The 17,698-nt window shown below is 41.8% G+C and overlaps 1 protein-coding gene and 1 pseudogene across 1 annotated transcript in view; one reads left to right on the top strand and one right to left on the bottom strand.

The window, feature by feature from the left end:
* Positions 1-17,698, top strand: part of Smyd3 (SET and MYND domain containing 3) — a 535,421-nt gene that overhangs the window by 86,075 nt on the left and 431,648 nt on the right. Inside the window, exon 2 of the mRNA XM_050142970.1 lies at positions 4,590-4,653. Coding sequence (XP_049998927.1) covers positions 4,590-4,653 — 64 coding nt within the window. The remainder of the gene's footprint in view (positions 1-4,589; positions 4,654-17,698) is intronic.
* Positions 9,221-17,005, bottom strand: LOC126502189 (40S ribosomal protein S8-like; annotated as a pseudogene).

Here is a 17,698-nt window from a genome sequence, read left to right as displayed (position 1 = left end):
CCTAGTTCGCGACAATGCTGCGCTAGAATGCGCTGCGGCTCCTTGTTGGGAGCTGTGGAAGGGAGGTGGAGCGGGTGTGGTCCTGGCCGCTGTTCATCACTGATATTCATCGATATCTCGATTCCATTCACTATTTCTTAGAAGTAAACACCAGAACTTTGTGTAGTTGGGAATCCTTATTTCCAGGCAACAGAAGTAACCTCTGAATGAGGTAGACAAAGAGAAGCAAGACTGACTGTTTACTCTTATTTCCTCCTATAATTATAGCCGTTGACTTAAGTCAGATCTGAGAGCCATTGGCAATTGTTTCCGTGCACTTGTATTTTGAGTTTGTTGTAGATGAAGGTGACCAGTGTGAGAGCCGGTGGCCAGGTCTGGAGACTGGAAGTCCCCTGGCAGCTCTTGTTTCCCCAGCGTTGCTTCAAATCACGACTGAATCTTGGGTTACAGTCCTCCTTATTCCTAACATCCTTACAGGAGTTACTGGGTAACATTTTCTGTCTTGCTTGCTGATCCATTCTGTTGTAGTGTTGTGTACCGTTTCATTGAAAACATTTGCCATACAATTTTAGTTTTTACTTTCTGCCTTATTATTATAAAATGTGTTTTTTTTTTCTTGTTATTTGTTTGTTTGTGTTTTGAGATAGTGCCTCAGAGGTAATCCTCCTGTCTCCATCTCCTGAGTGCCTGGATCACAGATGTGCACCACTGTCTGTATCTAATTTAAATTCTTGATTTGCATGTTTAGCCCATTTAGTTTCAGCTTTTCTTCTTTTACATGAATATTTAAAGTTAAAATTTTTCTGTATTATTTTAGTACAAGTTTGGGTATTTCCCTCATTATTTACTTAAAATATATCTCCTAATTTTCATCGTGACTCCTCTGCTCCTCAGACAATATAGAAGCGTGTCTCACATATCCAGAAGAGACTTTATTGCTTTTTCTTAAAAAACATTTTCTAGGGAGATGGCTCTGCTGTTCTTCCAGAGGTCCTGAGTTCAATTCCCAGCAACCACATGGTGGCTCACAACCATCTGTAATGAGATCTGGTGTCCTCTTCTGGCCTGCAGGCAGAACACTGTAAACATAACAAATAATAAATCTTTGGGAAAAAGTATGTTTATAAAATGTTTTCTAAGCTGGGCAGTGGTGGCGCATGCCTTTAATCCCAGCACATGGGAGGCAGAGGCAGGCAGATCTCTGTGAATTCAAGGCCAGCCTGATCTACAGAGCAAATTCCAGGACTGGCCCAAAAGCTACAGAGAAACCCTGTCTTGAAAAAAAAAATGTTTTCTAATCTCTCCATTGGTAGAGAAAATGACTGGTACTATTTATTCTCCTGGGTACTTTTTGGGAGTGGCCAGTGATGCTAGAAAAAGTCATGTGATGACACAGCCACATGACAGGTGCAAGTGACTCGCCAAGTTACTTTTTCCTTATTTGCTTGGTCAGTGAATCTCCAGTAGAGCGTCTGTATTTTCATATACATTATTGTACATTTTGTATACATTATTATTTATTTTTATATAATAACTACCTCTTGCATGGTGCTTCCTGTATTCCAGACATTGTTTTAAGGTCCTTCCAAATATTAACTTAATTGTGTGTTGTTCTCTTAAAGGTCCATTATTTGTGCTCTATATATTTTGAGACTTGATATATTTGTTACTGGATACATGACAGCTAGTGAGTGGCTGGGGTCTTTTATCATTACCCTTTGACCTCCTTTATCTCTTATGATTCTTTTAACCTTTTCCTGATATTGATCTGACCACATGGGCTTTTTTTTTTTAATAGTTTGCCTGATGTGGCCTTCTCTTCCCATCTTGCGTGCCTTTTTGTTTGAAGCATGAGTAAATTCAATTTTTCTCCAGTTTTCTTCATAAGTGGCAGTAGAATTGGATGGTTAGAAGCAAAATTTAGGCCAGGTCGGTTGGTTTGGTTTGCTGTTTAGTGTGTAGAATTTGGCAGCTCCCCTTTGACCCTTCTTTCCATGGCATCTCTCATGCCATGCCTTGCTCTCAGCCAGGTCCTCCAGTGGAAAGGTGGCGGATGATCAAGTTCTCATTTCCAGTAAGGTTGTTGTCACCTCGCAGAGTCACATGGCACGGTCACCTCATACTTCCCTAGCTAATTTCTACTGTAGCATCTCTCTCTCTCTCTCTCTCTCTCTCTCTCTCTCTCTCTCTCTCTCTCTCTCTCTCTCTCTTTTATTTATTTTTATTTTTTAAGACAGGATCTCACATGTAGCTCTGGTTGTCATCTCACTATGTAGACCACACTGGTTCATCACAGATATCCCCCTGCCTCTGTCTCTGCTGGGTTTAAAGGTGTATGCCACCACACCCAGCTAGCATCTACTTTTGATCTCTTCAAAATATATTAAATATTTCCAAAGTGGACACAGTAAGACTGTTCATCTTAGAGGACTCTTCCAAGTTAAGCATGCCTTAGATGAACAGAGCATGGAACCGTGCCCAGCACACCAGTAAATGCTCACACTGAGTCTTTCTGTTTTCCCATTGACTTTGTTATATTCTGACTGTTGGTGCTTTGACCTGCCGGGACTCTGTCCACCAGTTCACTGTCTTCTCTTTGTTGGGCACCATTAATGTTACCAGACTTGCTCTTTTAATTTTATGGTTTGGTCTTTTAAATGTCTGATTTTGTTGTAGTAGTTGCTCAGATGACTTGGGAAAAACAGCTCTGATGCATCTCAGTCCTAATCCTGCCTGTCTGAAGTGGGATTTAATGGAGTTTCTAAATCATTTCTTAGCAGGAGTCTATGTTATGAAGCTTGATAAGCTCCGTGCCTAGGATGTATGATTTCGGCGATCTGGGGAGATGACTCATAATTTGTCTTTTTATATTTGAAGTGTACAGAATACAGTTTGGGAATCCACAATCAGATGATTGAAAACCCTAAATTGCTCTAAAGTCTGAGGCATTTTGTGCATTCACACGCTGAGGGAAAATCCCGTGCTGACCAAGTGTATCAGGTTGCGTTCAGTCACAAGTGCAGTAAAAATGCAGTCACTTCAGGCTCTTGCACAAAGTATGTGAGAAATGGAAGTGATGTTTGTGTCCAGAATTGGTTCCCAGCTCTAAATTATCTCATCTCAATTAAAATACTGTAACCAGGAAAATCTCAAATCCTAAACGCTTGTCTAGTTCCAGACATTTCAGATAAGAGAAGCCCAGTCTGTACTTTGTCCAGGTGATGTATTGACCTGGGGTTCCCTATGGAGAGAGAAATGTTTCCATGAATAGAGGTTTTACGATAGGAATATTGTTATATATCAATTAAATTTAGCTTGAAAAGAAAATTAGCAGTAATGTTGATTGTACAACGTGTGAATAGTCTTTTTTTTTTTGTTGTTAGTAGGGGTCGAATCTCAGACTTCATACATATTAGGCACCGAGTGAGCTATGTCCCTAGACCCCAGATGTGAATTTTCTTAATGCCTCTGCACCCTATGTTTTAAATTGGTTAGCACGTTAAAATTATGTTGAGTATCTTTGTTGTATGTTCTTTCCTTTGGGTGTGTGTGTGAAACTATTCACCTAAGATAGAGAGGGCACACTGAAAACTAAAGAAAGGGTTCCACCCAAGCCTGGCCTGCTGAACTGGTGAGTTTGTTGAGGTGACCTACAGGAACCCGGGTGACTCACAAGCAGCTACATCAGGATATCCACTAGGTGGCCTGTAGGCGGCCTGTAGGTGGCCTGTAGGTGACTAGGGCCACAGAGAAGCCCTGACTTATTCAACCCTCTACTCATGTGGTGGTGATTGGAATTCTGAGGGAAGGGATGAATCTGACAGGATCTCCTCAACCTCATAATCTGGTCTTCTCCCGGTGTGAGGGGTTAAAAGGCTGGATCTCTCGAGGGTCATCATAGCCGCTCTGCATCAAGATGGAGATGTTCATCAAACTGAGAGGAAATAGCTGTATTACAACCTGATACCACAGCCCCGTGTGTGTGTGTGTGTGTGTGTGTGTGTGTGTGTGTGTGTGTGTGTGCGCGCGCGCATATCCAATATGCCTCTTTGTGCATGTGCATAGAAGCCAGAGGCCACTTTGTGTGGCTTCCTTTAATGCTTTCCACCTTGTTTTTGAGACAGGGTCTCTCACTGAACTTAGATCTCACCGTTTGGGCTGGCTGACAGTAGCCAGCATGTGTTGGGATCCACCTGGCTTCTGCTCTTGCTAGCACTAGGGATAAACGTGCACACCGCCAAACCCAGCTTTTATGTGGGTGCTTAGATTCCAAGCTCAGTCCTCATGCTTGGGCAGCAAGATCGCTATAGCCCCCCCCCCCCAAATAAGTCTAAGTCTTAACGCCTCCTGTGTGAGGACTCTGCAGAACTAGTGGTATCAGCATGCTGATTTGTGTTTTCTTTGCTCAGTCATACATGTTTCTCATTTATTTCTAACATGGAATTAATTGTTTCCAACAGGAAGGAAAAACGCCTCCTATGTGAGGACTCTGCAGAACGAGTGGTATCAGCATGCTGATTTGTGTTTTCTTTGCTCAGTCATACATGTTTCTCATTTATTTTTAACATGGAATTAATTGTTTCCAACAGGAAGGAAAAACTGATGCGGTGTTCTCAATGCCGAATCGCCAAATACTGCAGTGCCAAGTGTCAGGTAAGATTACTGAGCTGTTCGGTAGAAGGTTCAGATTGTCCTCCTGTGCGTCTGTTCTCGGTCACACTCATGGCCATTGTCTGCTCCCCTTTTCATCTTTTTAAAAACAAAACCAAAATGGTGATTGTTTTACTTGTTATTTTCTTTCAGTTTAAAATTTAATATTTGCGTAGTTTGAATAGGCTTTGTCAAGGAAGGAGGGAAGGAGTCTGGTGCACATCTTTAATTTCAGCACTTGGAAGGCAGAGGCAGGCGGATCTCTGTGAGTTCAAGGCCAGCCTGGTCTACAAGAGCTAGTTCTAGGACAGGCTCCAAAGCCACACAGAGAAACACTGTCTCGAAAAACAAAACAAAACAAAACAGAACACCCAACAAGCAAACAACAAACAAACCAAAAAAGAAAAAAGAAAAAAGAAAGAAAAAGGAGGGAAAGGAAGGAAGGGTAAAAGGGAGAGAGATAAAGACAGGCATAATTACATATATGTTCCTGTTAGGGCAAATAGTCAAAGCCAGGCACCAGGTACCACTTCTCCCCCAACACTTCTCCTAGTGTCCCCCCCCCCCCCGTTTAGCTGTGAATTCAGTGGATTATTTCACTGATGACATTAGTGCCCTTGTGATCCAGTCAGCTACCAGTAGCACCAGCCGCGGGTCCAGCCTGTACTTTAAAGCCCACACATTTGGTGGTGTGTTTCAGTTTAAACCATCATACCACTGTTAAGGTTTTTGTACGGACATATTTGAAAATCTGTATATGTTCATAAAAGTAGATATAGGTTGTTTTGGTTCCGGTTCTTCCATGTCTTGATTTCTTTTTTCATATTTAGAGACTATTTTGTATCACCAAGCATATTTCATTTTATATATCTATATGTATATACACACATATATATACATATACACATACACATAAACATATAGATATATTTGCCATTATCATAATTTTCTTATTAATGGATGTTTAGATTTTCTCTCAAACTTGTTATTATTAATAATATACCCAACATTATTTTTTAGGTTTTTGTATACTTCTAAAAATTTATTTCATGATAAATTTTAATTATGTTTTTTGGTAGAAGGATTTATGCATTTTGAATTTTTAAAGATAATGCCAAACTGCCTTCCTAAAGATTAAATTAATTTGTAATGAATATGGTTGTTAATATCTTTGGAATTCTTTTAAGGATGTATAATTAACATTCAGCATGACCTTTTCTCCGAATCTTTTGATTAATTAATCATTTAATAAGAGGTATAATTATGCTCTAGTGAATTAGATCATTAAAAACGTCTTATTGAAACTTTTGTGTCTGGGTCATCCCATCCTCATTCATATTTTGGGATGTGTGTGTGCTTGCTTGTGTGTTTATGTGCACAGGCACTTACATGTAGTTGTTCTTCCTTTGGAATCTAGACCTTTATTCTCAGGGGTTCTTCTGCCATCTCATTTTTGCCTTTGAAATTAGTCTCTTCAGAATGCAAACAAGATGATCTTAATGGAAAAGACTCCATATACAAAATTATCAGAGGATCTGAGTCCTGATGTTACTTCTGCCACTTTCTAGTTAAATTATATCATAGGAAACACAAGATCAGGCCTCAGTTTCTGAGTCTGCACTGATAAGAGCCACTATCTGTTAGGTGTCTGCTGGGTGCTAGGTGCTGAGAGCTAATATTTGTTAGGTGTCTGCTGGGTGCTGGGTGCTGAGAGTTAATACTTGTTAGCTATCTGCTGGGTGCTAGGTGCTAACTTATTCCATTTAACTTTTTAGAGCCGTGTATAACTTGACTACTGTCACCATGCTCAATTACCAGTAATAAACAGCTCAGAACAGCAAGTGAATTGTTACCCATCTCATAGTTGATACTTGATACACCGTAGATTTTGGGAAATAAATGTACATACTAACAGCACATGTCCAGATTTATGCTTACCTTCTAAATGTAAATTTCATTTTTTGCAGCTGGGCAGTGGTAGCACACGCCTTTAATCCCAGCACTTGGGAGGCAGAGGCTGGCTGATCTCTGTGAGTTCGAGGCCAACTTGGTCTGCAAGAGCAAATTCCAGGACAGGCACCAAAAACTACAGAGAAACCCTGTCTCAAAAAAAAAAAATCTTTCTTGCTATAACATTCTGATTATATCTGTTTTTCTTTTATCTGTTGCATTTGACATTTGTTTCTTGGCTAATTATTTTCACTCTGGTACATGCCCAGAAAGATCTTTATCCCTTCTACGCCCCCTCCTCCCAAGCTATTCTATTTTGTAATCAAAAGACACAAAAGGAAAAAAATTACAGTAGAAATCAAGAGCTAGGGAGAAGGTTCAGTGGGTAAAGTGTGTGCGGGGCGAGCATCATCCTGGGTTCAGATCATCAGCTAGGACAGTACCTGTGGTAACCCCAACTCCGTGGGAATCAGACAGGCTTGGGAGCAAAGCAGGCAGATCTCTGAAGTTCATTAGCCAGCCAGTCTAGATGAGTCCGTGAGCTCAGGTACAGTGAGAGACTGTCTCCAAAAATAAAGGTGGAGAGCAATGAAGCAAAGATGCTCTGTTTCAGTGTTGACCCTCCACACATATGTAGACGTACATCATGCATATCTCCACACATGCATATAGGCGCACACCATACATAGAAATAATATCAGAGAGAGAGAGAGAGAGAGAGAGAGAGAGAGAGAGAGAGAGAGAGAGAGAGAGAGAGAGAACACACATGCTTTTCCCCAAGATAAATCATAAAAGTCTATTCTGTGGTGATATTTCAGCCTCCTCCATTCCTCGTAAATTTGGGCTCCGTGTTTCCAAATGTCTGCTCAGGTGGAATACATGTAGAAACAATGAATCAACAAACTATTTGATACACATCTTTTGGAAACTTCATTTCTAATCTCAGTGGACTAAGCCTTTTTTTCCCCCCACAATTTTACAAATATATTTTCTCTGAGGCTACTTTCTCCGGTTATAATAAAACATAGAGAAAAGAAAAAACCCATTATCTGATTAGAACAAGTAGAGGGACTTTGGTAAGTGGGTATGTCACTTTGATTCATTGTGGTGTACATGTTTTATTACATATATTAGTTATTCACTGTAGCATCAATAACAGTGTCACGGTTAGATATAATGTGTAAGGCAATGGGGAAATAGCCAGCAAGATGGAGTATGTGTCGGTAGCTTGAGTGCGTGTCTATGTGCGTGTGTGTGTGTGTGTGTGTAGGGGTGCTGTGTGGGCGTCGAAGTGGTAGGCAGAGACTGGCCAGACATATGCATTTAAACTGCTCTAGTTATCCACACCTGGAGGTCCAGAGCTAACTGCTGTAATTATTGTGGGTACCTAGAAAGCCGCACAAAATTAAACTGACAAACTGAACTATGAGGACGATGAGCAGTAATGAGCAGGAAGTAAAAGTAAGTGGAATGGAAATTGGTGTAGAGATTGTGACTCTGGAGCAAAAAATACGTTCGCCTGAGAGGGACATGGCTTTGGCTCAATAATTGGGCTTTTATGTGGGCCTATGGTATTGATAAGTTGCCTGAGAAAGGTTTCGGGGAGTTTCACGGGTGTCATATGTTCTTCCTCCTCAGAGAATGCTGTCGTTGTTAGCTTTCTCATTTCATTTTTAAACAGAAGCAACCACGAAATAAAAACTAAGATACTGCAGAATTATGCAGGACTAAAACAGTGGACATTTTCTCCAGTTTCCTTTTCTTCTTTTTTCTAAGATAGTTTGTGTTTCTTCTGTGAATGCGGTAGATTCGAAGACAACTGTCCCTCCGTGTTTCCTATGCATTCGGTCAGTCAGTGCACTTGCTTGTCCACTGCCTGCACAGGCTTATTTCTGAGACTGACAGGAATGGGTTTTCATTGGCTGCTTTAAGCTCCTGCCTGTGCCTTACTGTGGGACGTCCATCGCGTTATTTCCTGGTGCGGGAACAGGTCTCCATATTGGCGTAATGGAATATCACAGTTGATCCTGAGACTGTAAAGGAGAAACAGGCTGTTTTTTTATTGAGTAATTTTCAAAATGTAAAACTGATAGCACTTTTGAGAGCTTTTCTGGATTTCGTCTGGCTTGTGATATTTGCATCTGGCTTGTGATATTTGCATTTGTAATTGACCTCATTGCTGAGCAAAGCACATGACCAGGTTCTAGATCAAATTTCACTTACGAAGTTTTGAAAAGCATTATATTTGTAGACAGAAGTTCTGTTTCATATTAGCGACTTTATATCTCTTTACATATATAAATCATATTTTGGGTCTGTATTTCATGTGTAGTTATCAAATGATTTGATTAATCTTATGGTGGAAAAATTAATCCTACATCAGTAAGCATTTCACAGGGTGATTTTATCAGTTGTTTTTGGAACACTGTACTCAAAGTGGGAAACTGAGGAAAGCTAAGCCTTTTGATTCTTTCAGAAATAATTGTTCCAGACCTCAGACTAGGATTTGCACAGTTTTATTTTTAGTCTATCCTGACAATCTCTCTTTTAGTTGATTCATCAAGACCATTGGCACTCAAAATGATTTTTTTTTTACAGAATAATAAACACCTTTATTACATGAGCTATGACGGATGGTTTATTTGCCTTTCCGGGCTTTGACCTTCCTCAGATAGAACTCCAGCTCCTTGTCTTCTAGCACATAGCCATCTGCTCTGCCACACTGGCCTGGTCTTGAGGCGACACAGGCCAGAAGCTTGCCCTGCTGGAACTGCTCCTCCAGGAGACTGCTGATCTTGGCGTTCTTTTTCCGTTCATCGTATTTCTTCTGAATTTTCTTTGATCGTTTTTTGTTTAATATTTCTTCCTCCTCAGGAGTCAGCTTGGCCCCCTTCTTGCGGCCCAGGGACAGTGCATTGTGGGACTCGTACCACTGTCGGTCCGGGGTGCTGTCAATGAGCACGATGCAGTTCTTGACCAGAGTCTTGGTGCGGACCAGCTCGTTATTGGACGCATCGTAGACGACGTCAATGATCCTTGTCTTTCGAGTACAGCACTCAGAACCCCAGGAAAAGTTCCCCACATCCAATCTCAGGGCACGGTACTTCTTATTGCCTCCTCGCACACGGACCGTGTGAACGCGACGAGGGCCGACGAGGGCCAATCTTAGTGTTAGCCGCAGGCCGTCCCAGCTCATACTTCGGCTTCTTGTGGTAGGGCTTTCTCTTGCCCCCGGTCTTGCGGCGCTTGTGCTCGCTTGTGCTCGGCGCTGGCAGGAAAGAGGAAGCGCAAAGCTTCACGGTCCGGTTTCTAAAACTCAGCCCCGCCTTCTTTACCTCAGAATGATTCTTGTTACTGATATCTATCAGACCTGCTACTGTTTTCTGTTTCTTGTTCTTTTCCTGTTTTTGTTTTTCATTTTCCTGCCTTGTGTAAGGTTTTTTTTTTTTTTTTTTATTGTTTTGTTAGAGACAGGGTTTCTCAGTATGTAGCCTTGGTTGTNTTTTCATTTTCCTGCCTTGTGTAAGGTTTTTTTTTTTTTTTTTATTGTTTTGTTTAGAGACAGGGTTTCTCAGTATGTAGCCTTGGTTGTCCGGGAACTCAATCTGTAGACCAGGCTGGTCTCGAACTCACAGAGATCCACCTGCCTCTTCTTCCCACGTGCTGGGATTAAAGGCTTGCTCCACCACCGCCCAGCCTTTCATTTTTTATTTTTTATTTGGAAACTATTCCTTTTTCTCTTCTTCCCTGTGCCTTTTAGTTTCTTGAGGTTGGGTCTTACTATGTAGCCCACACTGGCTTCAAATTCATAAATCCCAAGATGGCTTAACTCTAAAGCCATCCTGCCATAGTGTTCTGAGTGCCTGGATTAGAGGTGTGTGTCACCATGTCCTCTCTCTAGGGAAAGCACCTGTGAGTGTAAGAATGGGACCCAATGGAAGACTGTAGCAGTGGTCTGGGCAGTCTCAGCATCGTATTTAAACTGGACGTTTCATCTTAACTCTCTGTTGCTTGCTCTAAGTCATGCCAGTACTAGGGAGATGTTTTAAGATACTTTAGTACTCTAGGCTTTTGGTTAACTCCCTCCCCCCACACCCCCCCCACCGCCAGGTTTTCGTCTCATTCTCTGTCAGCTACATAGCTTTCATTTAGAAGTTTTTGCCTGGCAGGGTAGCCTGTCCCAGAGGCAGCTGTGACACCGTTGATGGCCTCCTAAATTGCTTCTGTATCCTGTCTTACCAGTTTGAACTTTCTGATGAGGGCTAGCCACCACTCTGGTGACTTTAAGAACTGGAGATGCTGTTTATGTCAGGGAAATAAAATGCCCTTTTTTGCTAGGTCCACATAGAACCTGCTGTTGATATTTTGGTTAGCCCAGCATGGAGATCATGGTTTAGCATTTTTTTTTTCCTGTATGGTAAATTTTCTTGGTTATATGGGTTGCTAATAACTTTTCAACTTTGTCTTAGCACAAAGAGAATGACTTTATTCTTGTATTGATGTGGGCTTCCCTTCTTTATGCTGTGAGTATGTTTTATTGCCCTTGGCTAATAAGAAGCTGTTTTGGTCAGTGGCTTAGCAGAATAGAGCAAGGTGGGAATTCCAAGAAGATAGAGGAGGAAAGAAGGTGGAGTCAGTCAGAGATGCCATGTAGCCCTGAAAGGAGAAAGACATGAGCTGCTAGCAGGACCTTACCGGTAGGTAGGCCACAAACCTTGTGATAAAATATAAAATAACGGGTTAATTTAAGATGTAAGAGCTAGCTAGAAATACGCTTAAGCTATTGGCCAAACAGCATTGTAGTTAATATAGTTTCTGTGTGATTGTTTTGGGTCTGGGCGGCCAGGAAACGAGCAAGCAAAATGTGACTACAGAGATTTTACTTGCTGGCTGTAGTTTTTCTGAACCCTGTACTAGATGATAATGGCTTACTCTGGGGTTCTAGTGTTATTATTGCCCCATATTATATGGTTTTTGGTTAACCAAGATATTGTGATTTCCACAGAGGTTATAATTTAGTCTTGTTTCATTTTCTGACAACTTGGAGCCTTGTGGCCATTCCTGACCCTGTTCCTTCATCATCTTTGGCTCTCCCTTCGTACTTTGAGTAGTACTGGGAAGGGGCTCTCGCTGTGTTGGGACATGCATGCCCCAGCATTAAAGTGAGAAGACCATGCTGCTCACTGTCACTGAGTCTCCTGAGCTCTCTGAGAGGTCTTTATGTAAGAATTGGATCAGGGTCCTTCAGTCAGCTGCCGCTGGGAGACAGGCTGCTCCGCCTCCAGTTTATTTTCCCAGGTTCCAACTTTGCAGATCTTCATGCCTCTGGCGACCTGTGCTTCAACTTTGGGCCTTTTCCAGCGCGGAGGAGGAGCTATTATTCATTTGCTACCAAGTGCTCTTGAGTCGAGTGAAAGCTCTCAGGTCTCTATTGGTGTCTGCAGATTGAGGGGCAGCTCACTTCTTTTGAGTTTTGCCCATAGGACCCCCTTGCGGATAACTGTGACTGGTATGAGGTAGACACTGAAAGCCCCGGCAGGGATTAAACACAGTCCAGGGGCTGGTGAGAGGACCTAGTGCGTGAAGACATTTGCTGCTAACCCTGATGCCTCAGATTCAACCCTGGAGATCCACGTGGTGGAAAGAGGGAACTGCTGCCTGCTGTCTGTCCTTGACCTCCATACATCCACTGTGACACACACATACATACACTTACACACGGCCCACGCACACACCTTTATAAAGAAATGTAATACAATTTCAGATATCCAGTTCTATATCAAGTTTTCTGGGGGTAGTTCTTAGGACGTGCATTTGAACAGATAATATATATGTGTGTATGTTTGGCATGCATAGGATTGTTCTAAGTTTGAGATTTTTAACTCTTCTTAGACCTAGCTACACATTTTATGACAGTTATGTTTATTGCCCTCTCTACTATCTTGAAATGAAATGCAATCCACCTGTGTTTGTATATTTGCTGTTTCTTCTTCTTCTTCTTCTTCTTCTTCTTCTTCTTCTTCTTCTTCTTCTTCTTCTTCTTCTTCTTCTTCTTCTTCTTCTTCTTCTTCTTCCTCCTCCTCCTCCTCTTTNTTTTTTTTTTTTTTTTTTTTTTTTTTTTTTTTTTTTTTTAAGACATTGTTTCTCTGTGTGGCTCTGGCTGTCCTGGAACTCTTTCTGTAGACCAAGCTGTCTTTGACCTCAGGGATCTGCCTGCTTCTGCCTCCAAAGTGCTGGGATTAAAGGCGTATGCCACCACTCCTGGCTCAAATTTGTATATTTATAAGGAGAAATAAAATAAAGACTAACAAAATAATGTGTCCTGCTATGTAAATAGTTAGGCATGACTAGACTGGATGTCATAATTATGCAAACCCATAAAGCCACTATGAGAAGGAGGAGCAGACACAGGGTGGGAGGTCTGCTGGGTTGGGAACTTGATAGAGTAAGTGCTGTGACTTTAGTTGATCCAGCTTTATGAAATATTGACAAACTTTAGTCAGGATCTCAAAGTCTTCCCTTAGCTTGACAACAACAACAAAGTTAGCACTGTTAGGACTGTAAAAACAAGTCAACCATGGTTTGGTTCTAGACTGAGCCGATTAGAAACAGGTTTTTACCTTCACAGCAGATCTTGAAGGACAGTGAAACTTGTGTTGCTTTTGGAATAAGTTTTTCTCTTGTGGAAATGTCCTCTGTGGGAGGTCTGGAATCTCATTTCCTGCTAATTAAGTCCCCATCATGCACCGCAACATGGAGACAAACAAAAATAGCAGCATGGATTTGCAGGTCAACCTTCAATATTGGTATTGTTCTCTTTGGGAACTCCTCTTGTAATTAGCATGTAGTCTGAACATTATAAATACTGCAAGAGTCACGGAGACTTGCAGTTTCTGAGTCGCAGATACTCAGGACACATGGGTTTCTATGACGGACTTTCCTTTTCTCATCTGAAACTCGAATTTCCTGTTGTCCTTGACTCTTAATGCAGTGTTTGGTTTTTCTTTATCACATGCCAGTTTCTGCTTATTGTACATCATTGCTAATTTTCATCTGTGAGAACAGAAAAACATCACAGCCAGCGTTGTGAACTAACGTTCTTCGTGTTCCTGGTTGGCAGTAGAAGAAGAACATAGAAAGAATGGTTATCATTCAAGAAACTGGTGGACAGTTAAACTTAGTGTGCCACTGAGGTCCCGACCAAGGCATGTGCTGAGTGAGGTGCCAGTGTGTGTCAGTTCACAGGGAGCCTTTAACAGCCTCTCTGCGGGGCTTGGACTTAAAGCCTCTGGAAAGAGTGCAAGCAGCAGGGCCTGGGGAATGTTTTCAAAACCTGGTTTTTTATCATCATGGTTAGAAGAAATGGAATAGACTGACACTTTCCTCAAAAATGAAGCACTTTCAAGTAGTTTGATGACATTCTATATTTATGACTACATGGTCTGATTTAACTTTTGAATGGCCAAAAAAAAAAAAAAAAAGGAAAAGAGCTTTTTTTAATTCTCTAAAACCAATGGAAAGATAAGCACATTACACGGAACGACCCAGAATAGAATGAAAGAAGATTTTCTCCCAGTATCTATTTATTATTTAGACAGATCTATTAATTATGTTAAAGACCAGAAGTTTCTTTTGACGAGAATTCTCTAAATGTTAGCTGCCTAACCGGTAATTGATTCTCTTTCTGAAGTGTATTTCGGCCGCCAGGTGGCCCAGCTGATCACATCGAGAGGTTTTCAGAGGAGGATAATGGATTGATTAAAACCTACTTTTACAATCGTCTGCCCCATATGGTCTCTGCCACACCTTGTCGATTACTCTTGTTCAGTGGGTCACTTGGCTCAGGCAAAGGTACAATCTCTTTGGCCCATTGACACTGTGTGGTCCCTTTCTTCTCACACAGTCTGTTCCTGAGGGCATCTTTTAAACTTCTAGACTTTTATAACCAAAGAAAACTCTTTCAGCTCAGTCGTGGTTCTCCCTTCAGTTTTAATTCAATTTTTTAAAAAAAATTCTTCTCTCTCTAAGCATCCTGACTGCAGTTTGCCCTCTCTCTCTTCTCCCCAGTTCTCCCCTCCAAGTCTCGCAGATCCACTCCTCTGTTTCCCGTCAGAAAAGAGCAGGGATATCAACCAACCACAGCATAACAAGATACAATAAGAGTAGACACAAATCCTCATATCAAGACTGGATGAGGTAACCCAGTGGGAGGAAAGGGCTCCTAAGTGCCAGCCAAAGAGTCAGAGACACCCTCCACTCCCATTAGTCACACAAGAACACCAAGATACACAGCTATGACATATATGCAGAGGACCTGGTGCAGACTCATGCAGGCTCCGTGGTTGTAGCTCCAATCTCTGTGAGCCCCTATAAGCCCCATTTAGTTGATTCTGTGGGCCGTGCTCTTATGGTTTTCTTGACCCTTCTGACACCTCCCTCTCTTCAGCAGGGTTCCCTGAGCTCCGCCTAATGTTTGTCTGTGGGTCTCTACATCTGTTCCCATTGGTTGCTGGATGAAGCCTCTCTGATGACGATTGGGCTAGGTGCTAATCTATTAGTGTACCATGTTGTATGTAGTAGGGCCGCATTCATTTTAGTTTCCCCCACCTAGCTCTATTCTGCTAAGCCACTGGCCTAAACAGCGTCTTTATTCATTAACCAATAAAAAGAACACATATACAGAAGGACTTCCCACACCAGTAGCAGAGTAACTCAATATTTAAAGATAACAGCATTGTAGTTTCTCATCAGAATGAAGAATTCTGCATTGGTCTGCTTAACCTACTTTCATTCCAAGACCAGATGGAAGTAAGCATCTTAGCACATCTTAGGCAGTGTATAGCAACCTACATCCCCAAGGATGGCAATGACAGCCGTGGGATGCTGTGTTGCATCATTTGTTGATGTTTCTTTGATGCATTAGAATTTTTGGTAGGAGAATATATTTTGCTAACCAGGTTGTGTATGGTCTTGTGTTTTTCAAACTAATTTGACAGCAAAACAGTGAACTTTTTGATTACCTTGTGCATCTTGGTGATTGACAGTTGCCAGTTCAGTACTCCTTCGTGCACAACAGGCTTTTTTGCTCTGCCAAGTCAGATTTTAATATCATGCCTCCAGGTAAGTACTGGTGTTAGGTAGCTGCCCGCAAGGCCATTCGAGCTGTAAATGTAAGCACTGTGGCAGACAGAGTCCAGTCTGATGAGCAGCCTTCCTGCAGCAGACTCCTGGGATTTAATATTTAGTAGCATATGTCTTCCTTTCTCCCAGATGAGAATTATGGAAGTCATTATGCCCTGTTTCTGCCTTGCTTATAAAGCAACTTAAATAAATGTACAAACATGGCAGTCACTTAGTGTTCATGCTGCGCGTGCCAAGGGGTTTACTATCCTTGTTTATGTGTGGGAAGTTTGTTTTAAATTCCAGGTCATGCGCCTTGCTCTCTCTCTCTCTCTAATATTGGGATGCTTTCTAGTGTCTGGATTGCTGAGGAAAGGAAATGCACTGTCTTTTGTTAATTACTTAGCCATGTGTCTAGCACATTCTAGAATGCTAAGTGGATGTCAGAGGACTTGCCTCAATCACACTAGTGATTTTTAACATTTTGTGTCTGCTGTCACAAGCTATTTCTTTTATAACTTTCATTTTTTCTTTTCCAAAAGATAAGGTTTCACGCAGCGCAAGTTGACTTGAACTTATTACATAGTCAAGGATGACCTTGAACTCCTAATCCTTCTTCCTCAGCCTCCTGAGGAATTACAGGCATGCCATCTCTTTTTCTTCTTTTTTCCTCCTCCACGGCTTCCGCACTCTATTGCTGAGCTCTGTGCCCAGCTCTTCTCATCCTTCTCTACATGGATCCAGCTCAGATGCGAGCGAGGTATAAACAGCGGATGGAAGGATTACAAAGAACACTAAGCAGGATCATGATAATCATTGCGAGCAGCTCTGTGTGGAGTTCATGGCAGAAATGACAGGCTCGTTAAACAGTGCTTCCCAAGCCTAGGTTGCTAGGGGCTGGCCAGGCAAACACCAGAAGGCTCACTTGAACAGAAATATGAGTCAGGTGTATAATTTGTATGAAGTAAGAATGTATGGGCATCAAGCATGTCAGCAATAGAACATACGAGACTTGCTCTAGCCATTACCCTCTCCTCAGGGATTGAATCCTTCCCTCTAGTCCACTCACATCTAGATATGAGACCAGCCCGCTGCTCACACTCATGTCTAGATATGAGACCAGTCCACTGCTCACACTCATGTCTACATAGGTGACCAACCCGCTGCTCACACTCATGTCTAGATATGAGACCAGCCCACTGCTCACACTCATGTCTAGATATGAGACCAGCCCGCTGCTCACACTCATGTCTACATAGGTGACTAGCCCGCTGCTCACACTCATGTCTAGATTGGTGACCAACCCTCTGCTTTCCCCAACCTCATCATGTAGTTAGTCTTACAAGTGTGCTGATCAGAAAATTTATCTTCCCACCTACATGCTTTTTCAAATGCAAAGGCTCTGTTATAATTAAGCCAGGGCAGATGTATGACCTTGTACACTCTTTAGCAAACTGCATATTATGGGTTAGTGCCTTTCATGTGAGAGCTACAATCTTTGTAGTTTTGCGTCTGTCAGCCCTCCTGGTATTCCTGACTTTTTTACAGCAAGGTGGAAACTCAGAATGTTAGTTTCCCTGTTTTGATTTCCCTTAGCCACATGTTTTATTTTCTGGCTCTAAGTAATATTTTCATTTGTGAGTCTGTTCTTTTTGGGGGGTTGGGGAAGTCTTGGTTTTAGTGTTTTGAGACAGGGTTTCTTTGTGTAGCCTTGTTTTTTCTGGAACTCACTCTGTAGACCAGGCTGGCCTTCAATTTACAGAGATCCACCTGTTTAGGTGTGCGCCACCACTGTCTGAGTGACATTTTCATTTAAAAAAAAAACTGTCTTGTATATGGCTAAATATTAAGTTTAAGCACTAAGAAAAACCCACTGGTTCTTATTATGGGTTGTAACCCATAATAAAAAGAGGGTTATTTTGGTAATAACCAGAGGGCAAATGAAAGGACAAAGTGAAACTGAGGTATTGGTGCCTTA

Source organism: Alexandromys fortis, unplaced genomic scaffold (assembly GCF_014885135.2).
Source record: "Alexandromys fortis isolate MF-2015 unplaced genomic scaffold, M_Fortis_MF-2015_v1.1 scaffold_51, whole genome shotgun sequence".
In the NCBI taxonomy this organism is placed as follows: Eukaryota; Metazoa; Chordata; class Mammalia; order Rodentia; family Cricetidae; genus Alexandromys; species Alexandromys fortis.
Note: the sequence above shows the minus strand (reverse complement) of the source record. Positions and strands in the feature narration are given on the sequence as shown.